We start from the raw sequence: 12,630 nt of genomic DNA, 5'->3' as shown, positions 1-12,630 counted from the left end.
TGTTCTAAATAATAGTCTTTCTTTTCATAACAATATAAATATCTAACCCAAATTAGATTTTCCTAGAGAGACCGAACATAATTGATTTCTTAAGAGCAATTCATCTTCGTTCATCTTCTTTGTTAATGCTGATGTAAACATGTGATGCCTTTTTAATATAAATTCCTTTCTTTAGCTTTTATAGTAATGTAAATCTTTATGTTTGTTCTTAAATGGTTTCAATATTAGTTTTATTCTTGAACAAATTCTACATACAAAAATCTTAATATATAAAAAAGGATCTCATCTACGTATATGTGAGCTTCTTTTCCAATCAATTAGAATGAAAATATCAAAGTTCTTTTTCTCAAATAATAGTGTTCATTTGGCTTTTGCTTTATCTTTTTAGTGTTTTACATAATTATGGTTTAAAAGCTCTTATATCTCAGGTGAAATATTTTCTAAATTGAAAATGCTTTTCTAAATAAGGTCTTAAAGATCATATATCTCAGGTGAAATATGTTAAATTGATATTTTGCAAAGTTTAGCTTGATATTCTTATCAACATTCAATTAAAAAAACAATACTCATAAATTATGTGAGTTTTGTTTACTTTTAATATTAACAATGTACACACACAAAAATTAACATCAATTTACAGTAGCCTACTATATTATGTATGTGCTAATTTGTATTACTTTTTTTGGATCTCATTCGGTTTTATATTTTTCAAATATGTATTTTATTTACTTTTACTGTTTATAATGTACACAAATATGTTTTATATTAACAATTACTTATAAACTACTAGATGTAAGTAAGAATTACTTATGTTTTATGTTTTAGACACCGCGGGACGACATGCCTAAAATGTATTATTTTTATTAATTTTGTTTGGTATATAAGAGTGTACAACTATATTTTGATTGTTAATTCAATGATTTAACCCGTAGAATATTATATGATAATTTTTTTTCATAATCGTAATTTGATCAAATTAGTTAAATAAGTATAATATTTAAAATAATGAAATGATATTGACATAATATTTGTTTACATCGTATAATTTTATATTAAAATATTTTGTGAATTATACTATAGTAGACAACCCGTAAAAATATCTATAATCATAATTATGTAAATTATAACACGTTCCATCACATGACCCGTGCTAAACAATTATCATTAATACTTTAGTACATCCATTTTTGTATCGTTTGAGTAATATACATCTGTTTCAAAAAATTCAAATGGCAACATATGCAAAAAAAAATTATTTTTTTGCTATACATATGTTTATGTAATAACATAATTTAAAAACAGATAAGATCATATAAAGATGCTGGAGAAATATCTGATTTCTTAGGGTGAGATTTTAGGAAATTTTTGTTAAATGTAATAAATATTGGTTTTTAATTTTACAATTTTAAATTTCATCTTAAACTTTTTCTATTTAATCAAATGGCAAGGGATTAATTATGAAAATATCACAAAATGAAAGGATAGAACACAAAAGGTACTTAAAAAATGTTAATATAGATACTGTTGTAATTTTCAATTTATATTTCAAATTAATATTTCATATATAACTCATGCATCGCGTGGGCAGCTTTCTAGTTATATATATGAGGCATTATGAGCTATAAGACAAAGGATGTTATTATTATTACACACATTAAAGACCACTCGTAAAGACACAGCTCATTTATTGATTACTTTTGGTAGGATTTTCGTAGGATATTTTCTTACGACTTTCTCACAAAAAAGTTTTATAGGAAATATACTTCTAATTTCCTACAACATTCGTTTTTCGTAAAAAATTCCTAGATAAATGGTAGGAAATATATCCTACCACTAGTTTGGTAGGAAAATTGGTAGGTTTTTGCCTTGTTTTCTTGTAGTGAACCAGTAGTTAGCTCCAAATTAGTTTTCAATGCAACGGATCAAGAACTTGGCCGATGAACAGAATCACTCCTGTTATGTTCTCAGTAACCACCAACTGAAACAGATGATCCTTTCAAAATATTTGAGGCGTCAAACCCGAAGAGAATTTAAACTTTGGAATATTGAATTCACCGACTTTAAATTTTCTACATGGAATGCGGCTCTCTAAGATAGTTACAAACAGAAGACAAAAAAAACATATCTATACACATAAATTTATATATCAATTGTCTTTCCTCCAGTTTCTTAGTTTAGAGTCTAGGTTGCATAGAAACTCATTTCGAAGTGAGTTTTCCGTTTCCGAAACGTTTTGGAAACAGAAACTTTTTGAAACTCGGAAACTATAACGGAAACACGGTTCCTAATTTTATTTATTTAGAAACACGATAGAAACTCGTAAATCCATTTTGGAAACCCGATGAAATATTACACTTTTAGTTAGAAACTCAATAAACATATATTTTTATTTATGATATATAAAGTAATTACTTTTATACCTTTAAAACCTGATTAAATTAATTAAATACATATCTACACAATAATATATGATATATAAATATCTGAATTTATGGATTTCTGTGTTTTAATATTTATCTTTTAGTTTTAGTTAAACTATTTAGCATATATATTTAAGATTAACGTGTTATATTAGCATTTCCAAAACGTTTTCATATCTTAATTTTATGAAAAATATGTTTCTCGTTTCTGAAACGTTTCGTTTCCACGTATCTGTTTCTGTTTCCATCCAACATACTTTAAACTTTAAGCATTCAAAATAATTGACGCCTAAGGGTAAAATTAATTACCACATATTCAGAAACTTATTTTTTATTTTTGTAATTGTATTGTATTGAAGAGGGAAGTATTATGTAATTAATATATACTTGCTGTATAGTTTGGTTATTTTGTACTCGTGTATATAAGGCTAAGCCTACAAAACTTAATAAGATGAGAAAACCTTTTATACGAAACAAGGTTTTGACATATTGTACATTTTGAATTGGTGATCATCATGAATTAGGTATGTTAATTTATTGAGAATACAAAAGATATCAAGTGCTCTAAAATGATACTGATGAAAGATGTATATATATATATATATATATATATATATATATATATCTTAAGGTTTAATAGAAAAAGTGGGATATACTGTATGGTTTTAGCTAGTATGAATGTATAAAATTGAAATAATGGTATGGAAAGTTTAAAATGTAATGTACTAGCTACTAGGCTCGGATCCGCGCTACAGCGCGGGGGAAAAATGTCGGTTTTTATTTTTTTCCGAATTACGTAAACTTTTAATTGTTAAAATGGATGGTTGGTGTTGAATTTGGCAAGTATGAGAATATGTACTATCGTGAATGTGTACTTTGTCACATATGCTAGGTTTATTTTATTTTATTTTAACGTGTTTTGTCGTATGTGTTATTATTTCGTTTATTTTAGTATCAACAATTCTTATTTCCAAATGTATATTTGGTTTCAATTATTTGAGAAAAGTGTGTTTTCGGAAATTAAATATAATATTTTAATAAAGTAAATAAAAACGTGTATTAAAGAAATTATATACTCACAATATATGTGGTAACGAACCAATCAGCAAAAACCCGTGTATTTAAAAAAGAATCATGAAAAGTATAATATTTAACGAAAGTTTGTATATACATGTATCACATAAGAACATATGAGTTTGAAAGATTTTTATATACTTGTATCCTATAAAAAATAAAATAAAAAATTAACATACATCATATTGAATAAGAGACCATAAACTAAAATAGTATACGATAAAAAAGAAAAAATAGTAAACGATAAATCATAAGAAAAAACTCAAAATAAAATGTAAAAGTTGGAAATAAAAAACGGATGCCCTTATTCAACAAATGTATGACTATATATTGTGAGGAGAGGGTGTCGATGTTTTGGGTTTGTAAGTTAGTAAATTGAATTCTTATAGAAAACACCTTTGGGTTTTTTTTTTCAAAATTCAAATATAACCATTTCTAGATATACAATATGGATCTCTATAGTTTTGCATTATTTATGCTACTGATAAAATATTATTCTTTTTTATAGGTAATTCAAATTGATAAAGATTGGAATAATTTTGAAACCTCCTTTCATATACTATTTTTTAATTCTGATTAAAATCTTTCATTTAACATATTAGGAAATATAAAAAATAATAATAAACTAGATTTTAACTTGCGGTACACCGCGGGATGATATTCCTAAAATGTATTCTTTTTATTAATTTTGTTTGGTATAAAAGAGTGTACAACTATATTTTGATTGTTAATTCTATGATTCAACCCGTAAAATATTATATGATAATTTATCGTTTATATAATCGTAATTTGATCAAATTAATTAAATAAGTATAATATCTAAAATAATGAAATGATATTGACATAATATTCGTTAACATAGTATAATTTCATATTAAAATATTTTGTGAGTTATACTATAGTAAACCACCCGTAAAAATATCTATAATAATAATTATGTAAATTATAATCCGTTCCATCACATGACCTAGGCCTGGCCTAAATAACCAATAACTGATTAACCGAACCGATTAACCGAATCGGTTCGGTTTCGGTTAACGGTTTCGGTTATCTTCAAATAACCGATTGGTTATTATATGTCTCAAAATTCGGGTTAGGTTCGGTTTCGGTTACTAACTGATAACCGAAATAAACCCGAAAAAACCGAATCTATACATATGATATATGATTATATGTTTACCTTGTATGTTCAATTGAATAGATGTTTGGTTACTTGGTTGCTTTGGAGGACACAATAGGACTCATCAATCTTTACTTCATGGGAATGGCAAAGCTTTGGTCTGATCAACTTTGTTTTACTTCTTCTCTCACTCTTATCTCGGCTTAAACTTAGATTTTCTTTTGTTTTGTTTTTCAAACTTAGAACTATGTCCTTCTCTTATCTCAACTTAGTTCGTAGTTAGACTTGGATGTTTTGTTTCTTTTCCTTTTACTCACTTGGTGTTTTAATTTAAGACTTTTAACATTAGCAGGATGAGTTTGAATTCACAGGAATTATCGGTTAATTCGGTTAACAACCAAACCGAATTGAAGACTAACCGAACTGAAATTTCTAAAATATCCGAATGGTTATTATATTACTATATCCGAATGGTTATTATATTACTATATCCATACTAACCGAAACCGAACACAACCGAACCAAAACCGAATGGTTAACCGAATGTCCAGGCCTAACATGACCCGTGCTACACAATTATCAACAATACTTTAGTACATCCATTTTTGTTTCTTTTGAGTAATATACATCCGTTTCTAAAAATTCAAATTGCAACATATGCAAAAACAAAATTCTATATTTACTATACATATATTTATGTATTAATATAAATTTAAAAACAAATAAGATCATATAAAGATGTTGGAGAAGTATTTGATTTATAAGGGAGAGATTTTAGGAAATTTATTAAATGTAATAAATATTGATTTCTAATTTTACAATTTTATTATGATTTAATTATAAAATTTATCTTAAAATTTTTCTATTTAATCAAATGGCAAGGGATTAATTATGAAAATATCACAAAATAAAAAGGTAGAACACAAAAGGTACTTCAAAAATGTTAATATAGATATTTAATATATTATAAACATCACACTAATTTAATAAAATCTTTCGTTTTCATAGCCAAATTTTATTTTTGAAACATTTAACTAATTCAAACTAACTAACATTTTTATTGATTATATTACCATTATTTATGTATTTTAGATGCATTTTTATATTTTGTATACCAAATATTTTTAAATTATTTTTTTCTGTATATCAAAGATAAACTTATAAAAAATTATAATTTTTTGTTTTTTCATATAAAAAATTAATATACTAATTAAAATATTTTTAAAAGATTGAGATCTTTATATTCATAAACAAATTTTCCTTATAAGACATATTTTTTATATAGCATTAATATATTTTCTAAAATATAATAATGTAACATTAATATAGTTTCCTAAATGACAGGAATGTGGTGTATATTATTGAAATATTTGGAAAATATTTAACAAAAGAATTGGCAAGTATCTGATTGAAAATTTAACCCGGAATTTTTTGAAAAACCCGACCCGAATCCCTTGTGTACTTCTCTTTTAATATAGTAGGGATATAAACAAACAATCCAAACTGGGAAATCTCTGGAAGTAGCTAGACAGACCACTGTTGTTTGATTTTCGTTTATGTGCAAAGTCACCATTCGTTTCAAATGAAAAGTGCATACATTACTTTACCAGACTTCAAGAAAATACTATATTATTTCATCCATCAATCCAAGGACATGACAAAGGAAGCAAATTAAAGAAACAAGAATGCTAATTTTTTGGAACATAACCAAACAATCTTGGAACACTAAGAAGTGGTATACTCCATGCTTGTACGCCACAATCAACTGAAATATCGGGTGATGCTCTATATTCTTCTCCTTCTTTATCAATCCACACCATTGTGAAGTCGAAATTTCCCGCTTCATCACAACACACGACAACTTTCTTCTCCTCGTCGATCATGGAGAAGCTCATGGAATCCGAAAAACAATGGTTTAATCCTAATAAATCTACTCTTAAGAACTTGCTCCACGACACAAATGTGGTCTCAATCTCATCGGTCATCCATATTTCCACCTCTAGTGTCTTCCTACTCTGATATAACAACGAGAGACGTTCTTCTCTAACAACCGAGAGAACCCTAGTATCATTATGGCATGGTTCATGATGAAATGGAGCGCATAAACGTTGAAACTTTTGTGTTGAAAACTCAAAACTTTTGAGTAGTGAGTAGTCTCCTTTTTTATTACACGACATCCAATAAGTATTCTCATTTATAGATACACCACCACTAGGTTTTAAGTAGGCTTGATCGGGAAGGACCGCATCCAGATTCCTCCATAAATTAGAGCTAAACTCATATATTTCCGATATAATGTTGCCTTCTGGTTCCGGAGTGACATTAAGTGCACCCCAGCCCCATGATGCCACCAACTTTCCGTATTGACACCGGAACCTCAAGATTTTGTAGCTACGACACAACTCCTTGTTGTTGAAGGGTTTACAAAAGTTTTTAAAGGTATTACAAGTTCTTTAAAATGGGTTTTAAGGATTTACAAGGGTTTTTAACGGGTTTTAGAAGTTTACAAAAGTTTTTATTAAATGATTTATCACGGTTATAAGTGGTTTAAAGGGATTTACAAGTGTTTATAAATGTTATAAAATGATTTACAATGGTTTTGAAAGGTTTACTCAAGTTTTGAAAGGTTTTGGATGACTTTTAAAAGATTTACAAGGGTTTTTAAAGGATTTTTAAGGGATTTATAAATATTTACAAGGTTTTTTTAAGAAATTGCGGAAATTTTTTGGCGGGAAATTTTTTTTGGCGGGAAATTTTTTTGGCGGGAAAATTTTTGCCGAAACTTTTTGGCGGGAAAATTTGGCGGGAAATTTTTCGGAAGGAATATTCTTTTTGTTGGAAAGAATATTCCTTTTTTCATCATGGGTTATAATAAAGGAGGGTAATTTAGTCATTTTGTACATTGAAGAGGGTATTTTTGAAAATGAACACCTAGAGAGGGTACTTGTAAAAAAGGGTATCATAATAAAGGTTAGTTGTGCAAATCTCCCATAAATATTTGTTTCCATTTTTTCGTTTTTTTGTGAGTTAATTACAAAATTTACTTTTCAATTTTGTTATTTATTTAATTGGTAAAGATTTAATTATGCAAATAATACAAAATAAAAGGTTATAACCTAAAATAGATTTTAGTACAAAATGTACTTCAAAAATGTTAAGATAGATTCCTATAAATTGTCAATTTTAATATCTGGTAGGATTTTGATTATTTTTATGCAAAGACTAAAAACTGCATTTTTTCTATTATTTGTGACATTCAAGTTCGTTTAGAAAACCATTTCACTTACTTGTCGTATGAGTGTTACAATGTTTTGTGTGCTTTCAATTTAAAGTGTAGCAGTGTAGGTAATGTGACAGCTGAACGTTGTTCTGGATGATCGTATAGTTGTGTGTGCTTACTATATCTGGTGGGTGTTCTGACTTGTGTGAAATGATTGATACAATGAGTGTCTTTTGTATTTGTTCATACATAAATTCTTAAAGAACCTTATGTCTGAGATATGTCAGTTTTGTTGTGATGCAACCCATTTAATGTTATGACAACAAAGAAAGTTTTGTGCATGCAGCAATATAATTTATGAATAGTTTATTTGGTGCCTTGTTCTCACTATGATTCCTTATTCCAATTACGAATTTGGCTTTAACTTTGTATCATCTTGTTGTTTTATGCCCTTGTTTTGTTGAGATTTCTCAGTGATAACATGTTTATAGTAAAATTGGATGTCTTGTTTCCTATGATTGGTGATGAATATTAATGATCTATAAAATTGACCACTGTTTTTTGAAGTCTTACGACTGTTTCTAATGTTTGTGCCCATTTAATTTTATACAGCATATTGCTAAGTTTAATGCTTTTTTTGGTATAAGTATACATCGTATTGTAGACAATAATGATTAAGCAAACTATATATATCTTCTCTGACTTGTGTAGAAAAATTGATTCAGTGAGTTCTTGTCTTAGATAAGATCATACATCATTCTAAGAGAACTTGATATGTGAGAACTGGCGTAATGCAACCCATTTGTCTTATGAATATTTTGTTAGATGGATGTTAAATTGCATTGTTTCCTACTAGTTATGCTGTCCTGTTAGTTACTATTCGATCCCACCCAAAACACTTGTCACTGGGTTCTTGCAGAGTTTTGCCCGTCGTGGCCTTTCTTCGAATCCTATAGTTTACTCTCTGTGGTATTCCAGTTTGTTAGAAATTTGAAGCCATAATATTTTTAAAATTGGCCAAAGATTTCACATTTTAGGCCATTCTTGAACAAATACTTAATCCCATAGCTGTATCGTTTTATGTAGGAAGGCAAAATAAACATCTTATTTAAGAAACAGTGCTTGGATAAATCCATCATAACCCTTTAAACAGTTGCATTACAATTTTCTCAAGAGTGCCATTTTACGAGTTTTTTTTTTTTTTTTTTTTTTTGAATGAATGTTAAATTTATTCAACCAAAAAAAAACCTGTTTTATATTTATATGCAGTCTTGTGTTTGAATTTTTGATTGTTTGAATTTAAACAGTTGCTCTAGTGAATCTACTAGTCTTTGTATCTCATGGACTCTTTCTCGAACCCAATTATTGGGAACTGCTTAACATATTCTTCTACAATCTCATAGTAATTTCTCATTTGAGTGCATTGTTGCTACAAAGTCCTTCAACTTTGTTCCTACAGTACATTATAGATTGATCACCAGTACAATCCCTATTTTTCAGAGAGCGTGACACAATAAGAAAGAATGAAACAATCCCCTTGAGACCCTGCCTTGATCTTTAAGGCTATTTTGACGTGAGAGCTGGTGTTTCTGTTACCTTATCTTGAGACCCGTTATAGTGTGAATTATATGGACCAACTTGTGGTCCAGGAAACAGCTTGGTTTATTCTGCGAAAATTCAAAAGGAAAACTATCAAATACTGCGAAAATTCTAAAGGAAAACTAACAAATATTGCGAAGATTAGTCAGCACCTTCCTAAAGAATATTATAGCCCCTCTGGGACAGTGAAGCGATTTGTGAGTGGTAGTAGTAACAACGTATGCTAGCAGCAACCAACCCACTAATATGAGCCATATCAGCCAACAAAAATATTAGTTTTTCAACGAATTCTATTTCCTTTTGTTATTTTACATAATTCTGATTCAGTTTGATTCGCGGTTGGATAATTCGATTTAAAAAAAAAAAAAATCATATTCCATTCGAATAATTTGACAGTTTTGTTCAAGTTTGGGAATTTTGGGCAATCCTAGCTAGACATAAGTTAAATGATGTTTTACAGCCACACAAAAAAACACATAAAATTCTAGCTTTTGGTATTTATTTTCTTCTATAATTTACTCACATGACATGACCTTTTGTGTTTTTGGTGTTACCTTAGAAGATGGTATAGAAGAAACCAAAATGGTTGTGAAAAGTCTCTTTTGCGAATCTTTACGTACGAGTGGTGGGATAACATGACAAGTAAGAAGAACCCCAAGCAACCTGACTTGAATCATAAAGATACATGTGAAACTCTCTGGCATGACTTAGATTTATCAGACTGGATTACTTGTTAGTGACGACTTGACTTGTTAGACCAGAGAAAGTGAATCTGAGACTATTATTGGCCAAAGGTCTGTAGTCATCGATTGTAAATCTGATTATTTTTTTTAAATGAAATATTTATATTCTTAGCAAAATAAAAAGAGTGAAACTACTACAAGGAAAAAAACACACTATGGCTTTTTTCCGATTGGATTTAATTAAGATTAGGTCGAGATGTTCTTGGGATGTTACAAGTGTATTGCATCACTCTATGTTACATGATCCTGATTCTTGAGTGTGAGAGTACATAACCAAAACTTATAATCAATCTTCGGTTTAATATAAAGATTTCAAATTCAATTAATCGTATGTTTCATATAAGTTGTAAACTGAATATACGGTTTAGACTTTTATGTACTAAAATGTGTAAGAAAATATTTTAGTATCTTTCTTGTTGATAATCGTTATCGGAACATTCTTTGAGAGATGAAACGTAACGTATGGGTTTTGTGATATTTATGAGAACAAGAGCATCAACGAGAGTTTGTAATATTCGTTGATGATACATACAATTACAAACGTTCAGTTTTGAGAACAAAACTCTTCAATTTTGCCAAGCTAAGTTTTGTTTTAATTTGGCTTGGTTCATATAAAGAATCTAATGTTCAAACTATTGAAAAGTTAATATTGGCGTATGTTTTAGGTTGGATATGGACAGAGATGACAACTTGGTAAGCATTTTATAGGATAATTCTACTTGTCCTACAAGCTTAAGCTACACGGCACTTTGATTTTTCTACTTGTCCTCACTAAACTCCAATTTTACTTTGCTCACTGAGAGTGATTTTTTGATCTTTGCTTCTAATTTCTTACAACATGATTTTGTTTTTAGGGCAAGAGAGTTTATGCTCTATTAAGTCAAGTCTATTGGATTTGGAAAGATTCACTATATTCTTTGTGGGGAACAAATTTCATCGAGAAGACTTCAAAATGTTAAGTCAATGGAGCTTCATGTGTTTGATTTTAAATATATGTAAGTGACCTGCAACACTAATTCACCATCACTACTTCAGATTACTCTTTTATTCACAAATATGAAAGCTTTCTTACCTAATCAGAAAATGAGGTTCCTTCTTCGTTCCATCTCTTTCCTTAAAAGTTTATCTTGAGAGTCAAAACAGTTTTGTTGATCTAAGCTCAAATGCTTTCCAAGGACCACTCTTCATCCCATCCTCTAAGCATCTCCAATATTTTTCGGGTTCTAAGAATAACTTCACTGGAGAGATTCCTCAATCAATATGTGGACTAAACTCTCTAGAGGGCCTAGATCTATCAAACAACAACCTCCATGGTTCAATTCCCTGGTGTTTAGAGACTCTGGTGATGACTTCTCTTGCATATCTAAATCTCCGTAGCAACAGACTTAGCGGAATTCTTCCTGAAATATTTCATCACGCCAAGAGGTTAACTTCACTTGACGTCAGTCACAACCGATTAGAGGGAAAAATACCAGCTTCTCTTGTTGGTTGCTCTGCTTTGGAAGTTTTGAACGTGGGAAGCAACACAATCAAAGACATGTTTCCCTTCCACTTGAATTCTCTGCAGAAACTTCAAGTCCTTGTCCTCCACTCTAACAGGTTTCATGGTACATTACGTAATGCTGATGGGGTTTGGTTTGGATTTCCTCATCTGAAAATCATTGATGTATCACACAATGACTTCTCCGGTACATTGCCATCAGATTACTTTTTGAATTGGACTGCGATGTACTCCAAGAGAGATAATAATATGGAACCTGAGTACATTAGGAATCCTTCAGAAGATGGCTACTACTCACTTGTGTTGATGAATAAAGGAGTGTCAATGGAGATGGAACGTATCCTTACAACCTACACAGCCATTGATTTTTCAGGAAATCAACTCCATGGACCAATTCCTGATTCCATTGGTCTGTTGAAGGAACTTCATATTCTCAACATGTCAAGCAATGCTTTCACGGGGCACATCCCATCTACTTTGACAAATTTGACGAATCTGGAGTCACTCGACCTATCCCAAAACAAGATTTCTGGTGAGATTCCTCCTGAACTTGGGACCCTCTCATCTCTGGAAGTGATAGATGTTTCACATAACCAGCTTGTAGGTTCCATACCACAAGGCACGCAGTTTCAACGACAAAAATGCTCCTCCTATGAAGGAAACCTGGGGCTTAATGCTCTTTCCCTTAAGGATGTTTGTGGAGATATCAAAGCACCGACACCAGCACAATCGAAACTGGTGGAGACAAAAGAAGAAGAAGAATCATTGAGTTGGATGGCAGCATGTTTAGGCTTTGCACCTGGAGTTGTATTTGGATTAGTGATGGGACACATAGTGGTTTCGTACAAGCATGAGTGGTTCATGAAGGTTTTTGGCCGAAGCAAGCAACGAAGAGCTCATTAACGCATTGTTGTTATATAATTGTTGTGTTCGACGAAGTTTGTGTGATAACA

At 30.0% G+C, this 12,630-nt stretch overlaps 2 protein-coding genes across 2 annotated transcripts; one reads left to right on the top strand and one right to left on the bottom strand.

Moving 5' to 3' along the window:
* Nucleotides 1–6,302: 6,302 nt before the first annotated feature.
* Nucleotides 6,303–10,137, bottom strand: LOC17896945 (putative F-box protein At3g17560). The gene is made up of 2 exons (XM_006306212.2): nucleotides 9,988–10,137; nucleotides 6,303–7,019 (listed from the first exon to the last, which is right to left on the bottom strand). The coding sequence occupies exons 1-2, from the start codon at nucleotides 10,135–10,137 to the stop codon at nucleotides 6,303–6,305; spliced, it is 867 nt and encodes a 288-aa protein (XP_006306274.2).
* Nucleotides 10,138–11,259: 1,122 nt separating this feature from the next.
* On the top strand, nucleotides 11,260–12,580 carry LOC17896857 (receptor-like protein 12). The gene is made up of 2 exons (XM_006304466.2): nucleotides 11,260–11,264; nucleotides 11,320–12,580. Exons 1-2 carry the CDS (start codon nucleotides 11,260–11,262, stop codon nucleotides 12,578–12,580), a joined length of 1,266 nt encoding a protein of 421 aa, XP_006304528.2.
* Nucleotides 12,581–12,630: the final 50 nt, after the last annotated feature.

This window comes from Capsella rubella, unplaced genomic scaffold (assembly GCF_000375325.1).
Source record: "Capsella rubella cultivar Monte Gargano unplaced genomic scaffold, Caprub1_0 scaffold_1, whole genome shotgun sequence".
In the NCBI taxonomy this organism is placed as follows: domain Eukaryota; kingdom Viridiplantae; phylum Streptophyta; class Magnoliopsida; order Brassicales; family Brassicaceae; genus Capsella; species Capsella rubella.
This window is presented reverse-complemented; position numbering and strand designations above follow the sequence as displayed.